Source organism: Prionailurus bengalensis, chromosome E2, assembly GCF_016509475.1.
Source record: "Prionailurus bengalensis isolate Pbe53 chromosome E2, Fcat_Pben_1.1_paternal_pri, whole genome shotgun sequence".
Lineage (NCBI taxonomy): Eukaryota > Metazoa > Chordata > Mammalia > Carnivora > Felidae > Prionailurus > Prionailurus bengalensis.
This window is the reverse complement of record NC_057352.1, coordinates 11,409,723-11,425,016: the sequence shown is the minus strand read 5'-3', so window position 1 is coordinate 11,425,016 and position 15,294 is coordinate 11,409,723. Positions and strand designations below refer to the sequence as shown.

General features: G+C 58.1%; 2 protein-coding genes across 4 annotated transcripts in view; one reads left to right on the top strand and one right to left on the bottom strand.

Annotated features, from left to right (window-relative positions):
• The window catches only part of EML2 (EMAP like 2), a 33,326-nt gene extending 26,522 nt beyond the window's left edge, over window positions 1-6,804 (bottom strand). Inside the window, exon 1 of the mRNA XM_043600459.1 lies at window positions 6,788-6,804. The gene's annotated coding sequence lies outside the window, so the exon portion shown is untranslated. The remainder of the gene's footprint in view (window positions 1-6,787) is intronic.
• Window positions 4,641-13,932, top strand: GIPR (gastric inhibitory polypeptide receptor). Of its 3 annotated transcripts, none has more exons than XM_043600494.1 (13): window positions 4,641-5,739; window positions 6,723-6,863; window positions 7,256-7,355; window positions 7,797-7,904; window positions 8,295-8,398; window positions 9,093-9,196; window positions 9,393-9,537; window positions 10,231-10,390; window positions 10,600-10,660; window positions 10,991-11,060; window positions 11,179-11,267; window positions 11,362-11,500; window positions 13,541-13,932. In XM_043600494.1, exons 2-13 carry the CDS (start codon window positions 6,789-6,791, stop codon window positions 13,883-13,885), a joined length of 1,500 nt encoding a protein of 499 aa, XP_043456429.1. In that variant the 5' UTR covers window positions 4,641-5,739; window positions 6,723-6,788; the 3' UTR covers window positions 13,886-13,932. The 3 variants fall into 3 exon arrangements, with proteins under 3 accessions (XP_043456429.1, XP_043456428.1, XP_043456430.1); XM_043600495.1 differs by lacking the exon at window positions 4,641-5,739 and having other exon boundaries at window positions 5,763-6,863; window positions 13,541-13,582; window positions 13,679-13,932; XM_043600493.1 differs by lacking the exon at window positions 4,641-5,739 and having other exon boundaries at window positions 5,761-6,863.
• The last annotated feature ends 1,362 nt before the right edge of the window (window positions 13,933-15,294 follow it).

Below are 15,294 nucleotides of genomic sequence, written 5' to 3'. Positions count from 1 at the left end.
GATAAGGAGTGATGTGATCAAGGATAAGAGGGTGAAGCTAATTCAGGGAGAGTGGGGCCAGGGTAGGTCTCTCTGAGGAAGTAACATTTGAGCTGAGCTGTGAATGACAAGGAAGGAATTATGTACGAAGTTGGGGGGGAAAGCTTTCCGAGCAGAGGCATCAGTAGGTGCAAAGGTCCAGAGGTAGGTATGAGTTTGGCATGTTCCTGGGGCAACAAGAAGCCTGGTAGGGCTGGGGCCACAGAGGGAGAGGAGAGCGGAGGGTAGATGAGGTCAGGGAGGAGATGGGCCCACAGATACTCCGGGGCCTAGAAGGCTGTGGGAAGATGTTTGCAGTTTGGTATTGTATCCTCCGTGAGTCACAGATGTAGATTACACACGAGTACAGTGCCTGACACACGTAGGCTCACGTAAATGATTCCTTTCCCAGCGAACACCCACCGTGTAAGGCACCAAGATCAATAATGGGTTCAAAGCGATGACCAAAGTAGATGTGGGCCATTAGCATCCTGTGATGACAGCTAGTTGTGTTATTGATCGAAACAAAGCAGGAACCCACACATCCTGCCTCCCCAACTCCCACTTCTCCCACCCTCCACCTCCGTGAGCTCAGACGCTAAGAGAGGGCAAGTCAGACTCCTAGTGCAGAACTCCACACAGGCTTCAGGCTGATATGGACTGCCCCCAGAGGGGACACTAGTGGGGGCCCAGAGTTCAGATCCTGCAAGCTTCATGTGTTGGGGGAGGGGAGAGGAGCCACGGGCAGAGGAATTTAGCCTGGTAGGTTATGTGCTGGGGGGGGCGGGGGGGGGGCGGAGAGTGACACACAGAGATAAGCCCTCGAGGGGTCGGGATCCGTGTGAGCGCAGTGACCTTGGCCAAATAGCTTTTGCTTCTCTGCAAAACGGGAGTCATTCCAGCACCCAAGTCCCAGGGGAGAAAAACACGTTCAGTGAGCTCAGGCCTGTCAAGTGCTCAGCACGGTGGCTTTTGGGTACAACTCATGGAACTAGTTTTATTACCAGTGCTTTTGCGGGGAGATGTCAAAGGCCTGGAAGACAGGAGTGGGGAGGAGAGGGCTCTGCCAGGACTGAGGGGGCAGGGCTTTCGGCGTGGCTTTGTCTTTTCTCTCTGCCTCCAGGCTTCCTTCGCCACTCGTCTCTCTTCTCTCTGTCTCCCTCTGTGTCTCTGTCTGGAAATGGGTTGTCGATCCATCGCTTATGAGCTGTGTGACCTTGAGCAAGTTACCTCCCTTCTCTGAGCCTCAGTTTCTTCATCGGGAAAATGGAGATGGGAATACCTCTGCTGCAGGTCTGTTCCGAGGATTAAATGAGATGGCATGTGTGTGAAATGACCGATGCCTGGTTACCTACTGTTCTTATTATAACTATTATTACTGCTACTGCGGTAACAACCTCTGTCTTTCTGATTCCTTCTTCTTTCTTTGTGTTTCTCTTCCTACCTCGCCTTCTGTTAGTCTGTCTCCCTATTTGGGTCTATGCTGGAGCTGGGAGTTCCAAGGGGGCAGGGCCCCGGGACCCCTAGCATTGCCAAGCCCGGGGCCTGATACATTAAAAGTACCCAGTAAAATGAACAGAACTCTGCTCTGTGCCAAACCAGTGTTGGGCGATGCTGGGGACCCACAAGCGACTGAGATAGCCCCAACTGGGGTGACTGAGATAGCCCCAGTCCTGTCCTCACAGAGCTCACAGTCTGGGAGAGGAAGTAGTTATTTGTTGGATGGATGGATGGATGGATGGATGAGCACATAAATGAGCTAACTTTGAGGTGGGCTTGGGATACTGGACAAAATTTGAGTGGAGGCACTTGAGGCAGAATACTGCTGGAACAAAGGTCAAGGGCCCGGAAAGAGTCTGAAGAGCTGGGACATCTCGGAAAAAGGGCTGAAGAGGTCAGCAAGGGCCTTGGAGGCCAGGGAGAAGGAGGCTGGGCTTCCTTCTGAGGGCACTGGGGAGCCATGGCAGGTTCTGAGCTGGAGAGGGACAGGGGCAGTTCTTGCTTTAGCATGATCACTCTGGCTGCCTGGCTGTCCTATGGGAAGACGTGCAGATGGAAAGTAGAGGATTGCGACCGGGGTGCCCTGGATCAGAACAGGGTCTAGGGGGAGATACTAGAAACCTGGAGGGAAAATGCCCAGGCCAGCCGGCTCTCCTGGACACCAGGAAAGGGGCTTCAGGGCTGGCCCGCCACCACCAGGGGGCAGCCAGGGCTACAGGTTTGAATCTCTCAGTGTGTTTTCCCAGGGTGGGGAGGTTTACACCTTGCTTTGGAGGTGGGGGGGGAAGTTGGAGCTATCTGTGGGGCCGGCTGAGAGCCCCTCCGCTCTCCTGCCCCCATCCTGGCCCCTTGGGCCCCTGGAGCCCCCCCACCCCACCAGCAGGAGATTATGTCAATACAGCCCCGCCGCTTCTAGCCAGGACAATATTTGTCCTCAGGATCTGGGGAGGTCGCTATGGAGACGGGGCTGCAGGGTGGGGGGAGCACCCCCTCCCGGAAGAGGGCGAGGGGTGCTGGGCATCTCTGCCTCATCTCTGTCTGATTGTGTCTGAGAGTTTCCCCCCAACCTGTCTGCCTTTCACGTTTCTCTCTCTGAACCGTCTCTTCATCTCTGTCTCTGTCTCTGGATACCTGTCTGTGGGTCTCTGTCTCTCAGGCCTCATCTCTGTGGGTCTCTTGCTCTGTCCTTTACTGTCTCTCTCTGGGTCCCCAGCTCTATGCTTCTCCGTGGCTCTAGCTCTCTCTGGGTTTCACGTCTCTGTATCTTGGTCTGTCTTTGGGGCTTTGTCTCTGTCTGTCTCTGGGATCCCATGTTTGTGTTTGTCTCTCTAGGCCCCTGTCTCTGGATCGCTGTCCCTTTCTGCCCCTGGGTTCCTGCTTTCTCTGGATCCTGTGTGTGTGTGGGGTGTGTGTGTGTGTGTGTGTGTGTGGTGTGTCTGTCTTTCAGGCCTCATCTCTCTGCAGTCCTGAATCTCAGGGGGGCCATCTCAGCCTCCCATTTCTGGCCTCAGTCCCCACAGGGTGCCCCCTGTCCCCATCTCTCTCTGCCTCATTTCTCCTGTACCATCTGCTGGCACGCCAGGCCCCTGCCTGCTCCCCACAGGCTCTGCTTGGCTACAGCCCCAGCGGGGAAGGCACAGACCTTCCAGCTTCTTCCTCACGACCCCACCTCGCCTGACTGCCTCCTTTGGGGGGCACCGCCTGCTCCTTGCTGGGGGTGGGGCGATGACAGGCACAGAGACCCAGGACCTGAGGCAATGGAGAGAGAGGAACAGAGAGACGGACACCCTAAGAGCTGAGAGGAGATGAGACTCAGGGAAGAGAAAGGGGAGAGGTTAAAGATGGGAGAGGGAGAAATTCACACACACACACACGCACGCACACGGAGAGAACAGAGGTGTGGGAATCAGAGAGTGTGTGTGTGTGTGTGTGTGGCCCTGCTGCCCCCTCCCCAGAACCCAGGAGGGTTGGGGGGGGGGAGCAGAGGGCCAGGCAGGGTCCCAGGCACCGCCCCTCCTGTGCACCCTGTGCTGGGTTGTGACCGGTTCCCCCGCAGGGGACCTCCAGACTCTGAGGGCTGATGAGAAGCTCCAAAGCCACAGCAGCGTCCTGGCTGGTCACCTCTCCTCACGGCCCATTTTTCAGGCCCTCTCTCCCTCCACCCTCCCCCGTCTTCCTCTCAAAGTGGCCATCGCTCAGTTTCTGCATGTTCTCTCTCCCTCTTCCCCTCCTCCTCTGTACCGCCCCCTCGTTGCCTCTGTTTCTCCCTCCTTGTCTCCCTGTGTACTTTTCTCTATGTTTGTGTCTTTCTCTCTCTGTCCCTGTCTCTCTTGGTCTCCTTGTCTCCATCTCTTCCTGTCTGTCTGTCTCTGGTCTCTCTGGACCCTTGGTTTCTTTTCCTGTCTCTCTCACCACCTAAATTCCACTCCACTGCTCCCCCCTCTTCTCCGGTCTCTCCCCTCCCCCTTTCCAGCCTCCCCACTACCTTCCCAGCTCTAGCTGGGCACCCCCCCCCCCAGGCTCTCTTGGGGCCCAGGAGAAACGCCCTCCCACCCCCAGCCTCTCCCCGAGGTGCTGGGCTATCTCAGACCCCTCTCCCTCTCCACCCCGCCAACGGAGCCTTTCCCAGGACCCAGAGGGCGCCAGGAATGTGGGGCAGAGAGCAAGGAGGCCACAGCTGGAGGCCAGAGAGCCAGGACCCCTCCCGGTCACCCCTTCTCCCAGACTTGTCTCCTTCCAGCCCCTGGTGCTGGACCTGGCCTCCCCCTACTCCCTGCCCCTGCTGGGGCCTCTGGGCCTCAGTTTCTCCTCTGCAAAGTGGGCAGACTCACCTCTGCCCCACTTAGCTAATAGGTCCCGGTGGGGGGGGGGGTGTGCTCCTGAATGTTACTAGTTGACTAACGTGCACGAAGTGTGTCGCAGTTTGTACTAATGAGGGATTTGCACCTTGGGAACTGGGACTCGGTTTCTAAGGCTTCCCCCCAGTCCCGTACAGACGTTTTTAGGGAAAGGAAGAGACTGGAAGCAGAGACCATGCCAAGGTGTGTGATTCTGTGGTGATGGGGACCACGAGACCCTGTGAGCCTGTGGGTTTGTGTGTGATCGTGGGACGATGGCCTGTGACCCTCGGTGCGTCTGTGTGGCTTTGCGTGATGGTGTGATGGCGGCATCATGGCGCGTGACGTGCATGTGACCGCCTGGGACTGGTGAGTGCGGGTGAGGGTGCCATGCAGAGTCCTGTGCCCGTACCACCACGGCGCTGGGGGTGACCACGTGAGGGTGACAGTGTGGCCATGTGGCAGCAGCCGTGAGAGTGTGTGCCTCAGTGACAACTGGGGAATGTGTGTCCTCGGGATGTGGCTGTGGACCCTGGTGACTTAACTGAACTGTAAGAGCATCGGTGGGTATGGTTGTGTGACCTGTAGGTCGTGGCATTAAAGGATGATGTGACAGGGTGAAGAGCCACATCACGGTGGGTTTATGTCACCGACAGTCATTCTTGGAGCCTCTGTTGTATGCCCGAACCTGTGCTGAGTGACACTGGGGACCCAGCGATGACCGCAAGGCCCTGGCCGGGTCCGCAAGTTGCCACAGGCCAGTTGGAGAGACAGAAGGTGTCTGTGACGTGACCTAGTGATTGTGTGACAGTGCGTGTGCCTGACACGGTATCCCCGGGGCTTCGCGAAGACGTGACTGTGTGGCTAGGTGAGTGGAGGGGTCTGCACTCGGGGTGCACGTGACTGTATCGCCGTGGATGACTGTCATACCTGGGGGGAAAAGACCTTGGTTCTCTGAGGGGACCCTGGATTGCACAGCCGTAAATGACCGGCAGAAAAGTGTTCAGGGAGCCACAGCGTGTGACCGTGCTGTGCCTCTCCATGGCTCAGTGGATGGGACCTCGTGTGACACCGTATGTGGCTGCGTGACTGCGGTTGTGTGTGACGGCTGGGTGCGATGGGTGGGACAGCATGACAGACTGTGACCCCGGCTCCCTGGCTGCTGTTGCACGTGACTCTGAGCGACTTTGATACTCACACGCCACTGGCCACTGGCCCCCTGCTCTGGGTCTCTCCAGAGCTCCCCCCTCCTACTCTCCGGCCCCGCCCTCTCCCACCACCCCAGGCTGTCACCTCCTCCAGAGCCCTGGTGAGGCAGTGGAGGCAGCAGCAGAGGCAGCCACAGCGCCCCGGAGTGAGTGACCAAGAGGAGATCTGGGGACAGGTGAGGGCTCCCCCGATCCCAGCCCGTTCCCCTGCCCCCATGTCCCGCTCAAGTCTCTGGGTCCCTCTTTCTCTGTTTCTTAACCCACGCCTTGCTGTCTTTGTCTCTCCGTGCCCACAGTCTCTATCCTCCTGTCTGTCTCTGGGTATCTCCGTCTCCAGGTCTCCCAATCTCTGTTCAGCCTATCGCTGAACCTTTATCTCTCCTTGTCCCATTCTCTGTGTCTCTCTCCATGTCTCTCTCCCCTCTTTGTCTCCTTGCCCACATTTTTGTCTTTTTCTGTCGTTTGCTCTCTGATCTCTTGCTGTGTGTCGCATTCCGCTCGGTCTCTGTATTTCTATTTCATCCATTTCTCGGGCTCCGTCTGAGATCTTCCCCTGCCCGCCCCCCTGTCTCTACATGGTGCTAATGTGCCAGGTATCGGGGTCAGACGCATTTCCAGGCATCTGGGTCCCTGCAGACCTAAGCCCAGGCTCTGACTCCTCTCTAGTCCCTAGGGAGAGGGTTGTTCCATCGACTCGGCTTTCTCCCGATCGGGCAAGCTCTATAAGGTCGAGTCCCCATCTGTCATTTGAAAACCCTGTGGGCTGGGAGAGTGGGAACTCCGAGGGTCCTTTCAAGCCCCGTGCCTGACGATTTCTGTGACCTCCTCTCCGAGGCAGTCCCCAGGTTTCCCAGAGTCTCTAGGTCTAGACTCCGGGTGACATTAGCGCTTCCGCCCTGTCGAAGCAGCTCTAAGGCAACCGCGCCCTCAGCAAACACCCCCCTTCCACGGCCGCTGCCCCAGCAACACTTGGGGGCGGGCCTGGGGATCACGTGTCGGATCTCGGCCTCGCCCCCTCGCCCCCACCCCTTCCGTCGTCACTCGTGGGAGCGGAGTGGGGGGCGCTGCCTCCCAGTCTGCAAGTTTGATTCCCAGAGCCGATGGCGCTGGGGCCGGAGGGGAGGGCGGAGGCTCCTGACTCTACGCCCTGACCCTGCAGGCCCGACTGCCCCTACGTGATCAGACCCTTGGTCCCCCTCTCCCCCCATGCCCCACCGTCCTCACGATGCCGAACGGTCCGCCTTGGCAGCTGCTTCTATCGCTACTCTGGTCGTGGGGGCCGCTGCTCCGGAGGGCGGAGGTGAGGACCCGAGGAGCCACAGGAGTTCAAGCCTGGGAGGGCGGTCTGGGGACGGTTTTAAGTCTTCCCCCACTGCAGAGAGAGTTTTAAGGCTGCCCCGCCTGTCCAGATTCAAGTTGTTTCCCCCTCAAATTCCCCTGATGATTTCCAGCCACTCTTTCCCCTAGTTTTCCTGGCGGTTTTCAGCCCTGCCCCCACCCCCACCCCCAACTTCCCGGTCTAGGCACCCCCGAAGACTTAGAAGAGGTTTCTAAGCCACCCAAGACTCCAGGACAAAACAGGGCAGCCTCTTCAAGTCCCCGCAGGGTGTTTTTGGCCCACACGAACCGCGCTGCCTGGGAGGAGGGGTCGGCCGTGGGGGGGGGGGGGTCCTCCCTCCTCTCTTTCCATAGACAGGCTCTGTGGGGCAGACGGCGGGGGAGCTGTACCAGCGCTGGGAACGGTACCGTAGAGAGTGCCGAGAGACGCTGGAGGCCGTGGACCCCCCAGCAGGTGTGACTGGAGGCGGGAACTGAGGGCAGGGGGAGGACTAGGACTGAGAGGCGGGCGCTTGAGGCGGGGCTAGGACTGGGGGGCGGGGCCTGAAGGAAGGCTGGGGTCGAGGTGGGCTGGGTCGCAGAGGCCCGGGTGATGCTTGGCCTCGGCGGGAAGCATCTAGACCTCAGTGCTTGGAGAGACTCGGGCGTAGCTCGTATGAGTGGGAGCCGCCTGAGAAGCAACTTGAAGTGGGCGGGGGTTGGGGCGGGGCTGAATCCGGTGGGTGGAGCCTAAAGTTGGCCCGCGAAGGGGCGGGGCCTGGGGCCTGGTGGGAGGGGTCGTGGCAGACCGCTCCGGGTGGGCGGGGGTAGGGCAGAGCTTGGTCTTGGAAGGCGGAGAAGCCTTGCGCTGGGTGCAGCCCGTCCACCCGACGCCTGGCCCCCACGCCCACCCCAGGCCTCGCCTGTAACGGGTCCTTCGATATGTACGTCTGCTGGGACTACGCTGCACCCAACGCCACCGCCCGTGCGTCCTGCCCCTGGTACCTGCCCTGGCACAGCCACGGTGAGGTGCCCCCTGGACCCCGCACCCCCCGACAAAAATAGATCCTAACCCCGCCCCAGACACCACTCACCCAAATCTCGCCTACGCTTGATCTCCTGCTCCTTTCTGTCCGGCTGGGTGTCTCCTTCTGCCTGACCAAGCTCTGTCTCTGTATCTCTCTGAGAGCCCCTGGGTTCTTATTTTCTCTCCTTTTCCTTTTCCTTTTCCTGAGTCTGTCTTTGGGCGTCTTGATCTTCCTCTCCTAACCAGCTATGTGGCCTAGAGCAATTTACTTAACCTCTTTATGCCTCAACTTCCTCATCTGTAAAATGGGGTTGATAATAGTACTCTTGTCTTTCTGTTTCTCTCTCTTTCTCGTGCCTCTGACCCCCTCCTTTGTTTTTTTTACAGTGGCTACAGGCTTTGTCCTCCGCCATTGTGGCAGTGATGGCCAATGGGGACCTTGGAGGGACCATTCTCAGTGTGAGGACCCGGAGAAGAATGGAGCCTTTCAGGTAAAGAACGGTGAGGGATTCAGGTTAGGATGTGCAGGGAGATGAAAAGACAGCTGTCTCGGGTAGAGCCTGAAACCCCTTGTACTGTTGAAGATAGAAACCCAACTTAAACTTGCGCGATGGAGGAAGAAAGAGAAATGTATATTGGCTTCTGTGATTGAAAAGCATTAGGTCACAGTTTCAGGCACAGCTGGATCTAGGCGCTCAAATGCTGTTGTTGGAAATCTCTCTGTCTCTCACTACACCATGACTTTGTTTTTCTCTGTGCTGGTCTCATCTTTTCCGTGGGGTGAAAAGTGTGGTCCCCATTAACGAACACCAGGTTCACATCCCACCAACCAAGCAAGACCGTGGGGAGACTGGGTTTTGCTCTCCATAGCTCTAACGAAATGTCCCAGGACTGACACTTATTGGCCTGTTTTGGGTCGCGTCCGCCCGGCACACTGTGTAAGGGTGTGTCTGTGTGTGCAGGGGGTTACATAGAATGCTCTGATTGGCTGGCTGGTCACGTGCTCAGCCCTGGACTGAGGGGCGGAGTCAGCCCCACTCAAAGGAGGGTAGCTGGATCCCCAAGGGAAAATTGGGAAGCTGGGCGGGAGCAAAAAGCAGGGCCCCTTTCTGGCCCTGGGAGAAGCACTGAACTCTGTTCCTGTGTCCCCCTGTCCCCCTGCACCCCACCCCCACCCCGGCTTAGGATCAACGGCTGATTTTGGAGCGGCTGCAGGTCATGTACACCGTGGGCTACTCCGTGTCCCTGGCCACACTGCTGCTGGCCCTGCTCATCTTGAGTTTCTTCAGGTGGGACCTCCAGCCCTGAGCGGCAGCGGCAGACGCTGGGCCTCAGTTTGCCCAGTAAGATGGGGTGGTCAGGCTCCACGACCAACAGGCATCCAACAAGCGGTTCTGTGGGAAGGGCTGGGAGGTGACTTAAGGGGTTCTCTGGGGCCACGGACAGGTCTCCAGGGGTCCCCAGCCTGCCTCCTATCTCCCCTAGGCGGTTGCGCTGCACTCGAAACTACATCCACATCAACCTGTTCACGTCTTTCATGCTGCGGGCGGCGGCCATCCTCACTCGAGACCGTTTGCTACCTCCTCCTGGCCCCTATCCTGGGGACCAAGCCCCTGTCCTGTGGAAACCGGTGAGCGTCGTCCCGCTCTTCTCAAATTGGGGTTCTGCCTCCTCAGCGTCCTCCATCGTTGACCCCCTCACCTCCTGTATGGGACTTTTCCATTCCCTTTCTCTCATTATCTCACCCCTCCCCGGACTTGTCCACCAAGGAGAGAGTCCCCTTGCTGGAGGTGGGGCATGGCAGGATGGGAGAAATTAACTGGGCGAGCGGGGTGGGGGGGGGGCGGGATTCGGTAACACCAATTTGTTACTGAGAGACAAAGGTGGGAGAGGCTAAGGGTCTGGGGGCCCGGGTGAGAAAAACTTGGCGGTCGCGAGATGGGCCATACCACTTGTTAAGAAGCCATGGGGTGGGCGAGCCCATGTGCTGGTGGGACCAGGGGAATGGGATGGGAGAAACCTTTGGATAGGGTAAGTAAAGTTCAATTTTTAGGAGGTGGGTTGCGAGAGGCCATATTTGGGGGGAGGGGAGGATTGGGAGGGACTCTGATAAGCAAGATGGGTGATACCAATTGTTAAAGAGATTAAGCGTGGCATAGCTCGCACAGGGGAAGAGAACAGATGAGGGAAATCGACGACGGGCTCCATCCGCTGGCGGTGCAGAGAGGGAGGTGAATGTTTGATGGCGGGAGATGGAGGAGGAAGGCTTGGGGCCCCCCTGGAGGCCTTGACTGCCCCCTCCCCCGGTCTGGCCACTCCCTAGGCCCTAGCTGCCTGCCGCACGGCCCAGATCGTGACCCAGTACTGCGTGGGCGCCAACTACACGTGGCTGCTGGTGGAGGGGGTCTACCTACACAGTCTCCTGGTGCTTGTGGGAGGTTCCGAGGGGGGCCACTTCCGCTGCTACGTGTTCCTCGGCTGGGGTGAGCCCCGACCCTGTCCCCTGCCCAGTCCAGCGCGTCTCCACTCTCCCGATTACCCCGCTGGACTACCTCAGGGGGTCTCCTCCCCTCTCTGGGTTTTTGCCTCCCCACCCCGGCGAGGGAAATTCCGCGGGTCTTGGGCCTGGCGGGGCCCGTGCGCGCGCTGACGGCTGCGGCGGGGTGGGGGGCGGGGGTCGGGGTCTGCACAGGGGCCCCCGCGCTTTTCGTCATTCCCTGGGTGATCGTCAGGTACCTGTACGAGAACACGCAGTGAGTCTTGGGGTCTGGGGTGGGGCCTGGGAGGTGGGCGGAGCTTTGAGGGACGCGGGCGGGTTGTGATGGAAACGCGGGGAGGTTCGGATGGCACGTCGGGGCTCGGAGGGAAAGGGGCTTGGTGGGATCTAAAGGAAGGGGGAGCTAGGAAAGGTTGTGTGCTGGAACGGGGGGGGGGGGAATGAGGGCGGGGCCTGGCTCGTGGAGGGCGGGGCTTTAAAGGAACGTGGGTGTGGCGTTAAGGAAAGTGGGCGGAGCTGGCGAAAGGGTGTGCGTGATCCCGAGGGTCCTGGGGTTTTCTCTTAGCTCTACTCCCTTTCCCACCAGGTGCTGGGAGCGGAACGAAGTCAAGGCCATTTGGTGGATCATACGCACCCCTATCCTCGTGACTATCTCGGTAAGGCCGACCCTGCCTCCTCCGGGCCATCCTCTGGAATTCCCCACCCTGGGAAACTGGGCGCCTCCTGTCCCCCGGGACAGGATGCAGCTGGCTCAGCCTCTGTCTCTCCCTGCAGATTAATTTTCTCATCTTTATTCGCATCCTTGGCATCCTCGTGTCCAAACTGAGGACGCGACAGATGCGCTGCCCCGACTACCGGCTGAGGTGAGGCAGGGTGGCCGGGACGGAGGGAAAGGGGCGGGGCGCGAGAGGGAGGAGGACCTGGGGCTGCCGGACCACTGCCACCCTCCGCCCCCAGGCTGGCTCGCTCCACGCTGACGCTGGTGCCCCTGCTGGGCGTCCACGAGGTGGTGTTTGCTCCCGTGACAGAGGAACAGGCCCGGGGTGCCCTGCGCTTCGCCAAGCTCGGCTTTGAGATCTTCCTCAGCTCGTTCCAGGTGCTAAGGCGGGGTGCAGGGGGTACACCCTTCGGCCTGGGGCCCTCCTCCCCAGAAGGGGCGGTGGGGGGGGGGCGCTACAATCGTCCACCCATGCAGCCACTGAATGCAGTGTGGACACATGAACACGTTCCTCCATTCTGTGCAGGGTACTGAGCTAGCTCTGTCCTGAGCTGGGGAGGCAGCCGGGATGGGGACAGTAGACCAGGTGGCTCAGCAGTACTGCCTCCTGGGGAAGATGGAGGGCTTTGCAGCCGCACAGGGGCTCCCAGGGCTTCCCACCTCCGTGGCCTTCACCTAGAGTCTGAGCTAGGGTGGGGGTTAGATGAGGTGCCTGGGGCTCAAAATGTAAGGAGGCACTCACTCCAGAATTTAGGGCCAACCCTGCCTGCACTTGTTCTGCCCCAGTAGCCGCCTGCTTTTCCTTGTTGGGCCTCAGTTTTCTCATCTCTAAGTGGGAACAACACGAATCTCACCTCACAAGGCCGTTCCTTCATTCAATTCAGCAAAAACCTATTGAACGCTTACCCGGTCCCAAGCCATCTTCCAGGCTTACTATGGGGATACGGCCAGGAACTAAACGGTTCCTACCCTCTAGTGGGAGAGACAGATGCTAAACATGCCATAGGAGAAAAATCTACCGAATGTCGGATGGAGAGACGTGCCCTGAAGGAAATAGAGGGGCAGACAATATATGGGGTTATAGACAGGGGGCCAGGGAAGGCCTCGCTGAGAAGACATACGTTGGAGGTGAGGGAACGAGCCAGGCACATATTTGGGGAAGATGTTCCAGGAAGAGAAACATGAAGTGCAAGACCCCTGACGTGGGAGAGAGTACCTTTCATGAAGGTACCAAGTACCTTCTTGGCCAACATGCCTGAAGTGGTGGGAGCCAGAGGAAGCAAGGGGGGGGAGATAGCCCAGGGAGGCGAGGTACCCGGGCACTGCGTACCTTGGCTTTTCCTTGAGTGGGTCGGGAGCCAGCGGAGAGGGATGTGATCAGAGTTAGAGTTTATTTTAAAAAATTATTTATTTATTTAGAATAAAAAATTTTTAATGTTTATTTCTGAGAGAGAGAGAGAGCGCATGCGCGCAAGGGGGGAGGGGCAGAGAAAGAGGGACACAGAACCCGAAGCAGGCTCTGAGCTCCGAGCTGTCAGCACGGAGTCCATAGCGGGGCTCGAACTCACAAACTGTGAGATCATGACCTGAGCCGAAGTCAGGTGCCCAACCGACTGAGCCACCCAGGCGCCCCTTAAAAAAATCTTTTTTAATTTTTTTTTTTTTTTTAGAAGAGAGTGAGAGAGCTAGTGGGGGAAGGGCAGACAGAGAGAGAGAGAGGGAGACAGAGGTTCCAAAGCGGGCTCTGTGCTCACAGCAGGGCTCGAATTCAAACTGTGAGATCATGACCTGAGCTGAAGTCAGATGCTTAACCGACTGAGCCGCCCAGGCGCTCCAGAATTAGATTTTAATGGGATCATGGAAATTAATGAGATTTATAGTATCTTAATAACAAATGATTGATTTGTTAGTTTATCAAGTAATTTATTCGTAGTTATGCATAGTTTGGATCTTAAGTTTATATGTAGAATGTATATATTTGTAGAAATAGATCAGCGTCAAGTAAAACTAATTTATTAACAACACGTAATATGATATTTCAACACGAGGGGCCAGGAACCAGAGCTTCTTGCATATTTATTACCGCAGTTCTCACAATCACCACTCTATTATAATTACCCCACTTTCCAGATGGAGAAACTGAGGCACAGAGGGGTTAAGTACTGGCCTCAGTGGGTCGGAAAGTGGCCAAGCAGGGTATCCTATCTAGGCGGCGGTCCCCCTGTTCTCAACCTGACCGTTCAGCAAACAGGAGAGGGCGGAAGGCGTTCCGGGGCCGGGAGAAAGTGACTGAAATAGTCTAGGACCAGGGTGGCAGCAGCCGAGGTGGTTTGGGACCTGCTAAGGGTCCGAGCCCTTGAAGGGGTATCTGCCATCCGGCCCCCACTCTCGATTGACCCCCGCGCCTCCTTCTGGCAGGGCTTCCTCGTCGGCGTGGTCTACTGCTTTATCAACAAGGAGGTAGGGAGGGACAGCCCCGGCTCGCCGCCCGCGCCCTCTGGTGGCCGCGCAGGGAACGGCGCGCCCGGGGCCGCCTCTGAGCGACGTTCGTTGCAGGTGCAGGCGGAGATCCGCCGCTGCTGGCATCGCTGTCGCCTGCGCCACAGCCTCGGTGAGGAGCGGCGCCAGCCACCGGAGCGCGCCTCCAGGACCCCGCCGACGGGCTCAGGCCCCCGCCCGGTCGCCACTGACCGCACCCCGTCCTTGGGGACCCTCCCAGGGCCTGGGAATGAGGCCAGCCGGGGCTTGGAAAGTCACTGCTAGGCAGCGGTCCATTCGAGTTAGCACGTATTTATTGAGCGCCTGCTGTGTACCAGGTCCAGTGTGGAGGCCACTGGGGAAATTGGGGTGGGGGTGGGAGGGGGGGAAACAGAAGAAAAGGTCCCTGTTGCAGTTCACCAATGAGTGGGGGAAACAGCAAAGACAGAAAGAGCATCAAGTGACACATTCGTTGTGGAATGGCCCATGAAGAAAAATGAAAAGGGAGCCTAAGGTGAGCCAGGAGGATCTCTGTCTCTGAGGTGACACTTAGGCCATACCTGCAAGAGGTGAAGGAGACCACTTTGGGAAGAAAATTCCAGGCAGAAGCAACAGCATCTGCAAAGGCCTCGAGGCAGGAAAGAGCTTGGGGGACAGGTGGCCTGCGTGGCTGGAGTGAGATGAGTCAGCGCCCAACCGATGGGGAGAGAGAAGTGGGCAGGGGCGCAAGATCTGGAGTTTTCTTCCAGGGGCATTGAAGATTCCTAGCAGGAGTGTCTCATGGGCTAATTTTTTTTTTTTTTTAATGTTTGTTTTGAAAGAGAGAGAGAGAGAGAGAGAGAGAGAGAGAGAGAGAGAGAGAGAGAAAATCCCAAGCAGGGTCCTCGCTATTCAGCGTTCAGCCCCACGCAGGGGATCCCAAGAACCATGAGATCGTGACCTGAGCCGAAATCAAGAGTCGGATGCTTAACCGACTGAGCCACCCAGGCACACCTGATGGGCTAATGTTTTAAGCAGATCCTCTGTCTGCCATGTGAGGAAACCGATTATTAGGGGCAGGAGTGGCCACTGCAGAGGGGGGTGAAGTGGTCAGACTCTGGCACTATTTTAAAGGTAGAACTGAGGACTTGCTAATGTGTCGCACGCGGGAAGTGCAGCCAGAAGTCCAGGAAGACTCCTAAGTTTTGGATGGTGGAGAGGAAAGAGATAGGGAGATGGGGAGTTCAGGGTGGGGAGAATCAAGAGTGCCTTTTGGTCACGTCAGGCTGGGAAAAAGGACCTGGGGCTCACAGGAGGGGAGATAGAAATACAAACGGGGCTAGAATGCTGGGCCAGAAGGGACTTGGCCTGTAGGCTAAATATGGGCCGTTAAAGGCAGGCCTCGGAGCCGAACCCAGGACCACTGCCGGCTGGGGGTGCGGACACACATCCCCAGCCTCCTGGGCGGCCCCTGGGAACTGGGAGAATTAGGGGGAAGCCGACAGCCTGTGTCCGGACCACCTGTACCCACACTAGACTCTCACTCCTAAATCCGCCCCTGGCTCACATCTGCGCTTAGATTCAGTTAGTAGCTGGGTGTTTGCCTTGGGGTCCGCAGCCCCCTGGACAGATGTGCCCCGCTGCTGCCGAACAGAGTCCTTCAAGCATGTGGTCCCGCTGGGACCCCCTCGTGGGCGTTGGGCGGGGGGGGGGGT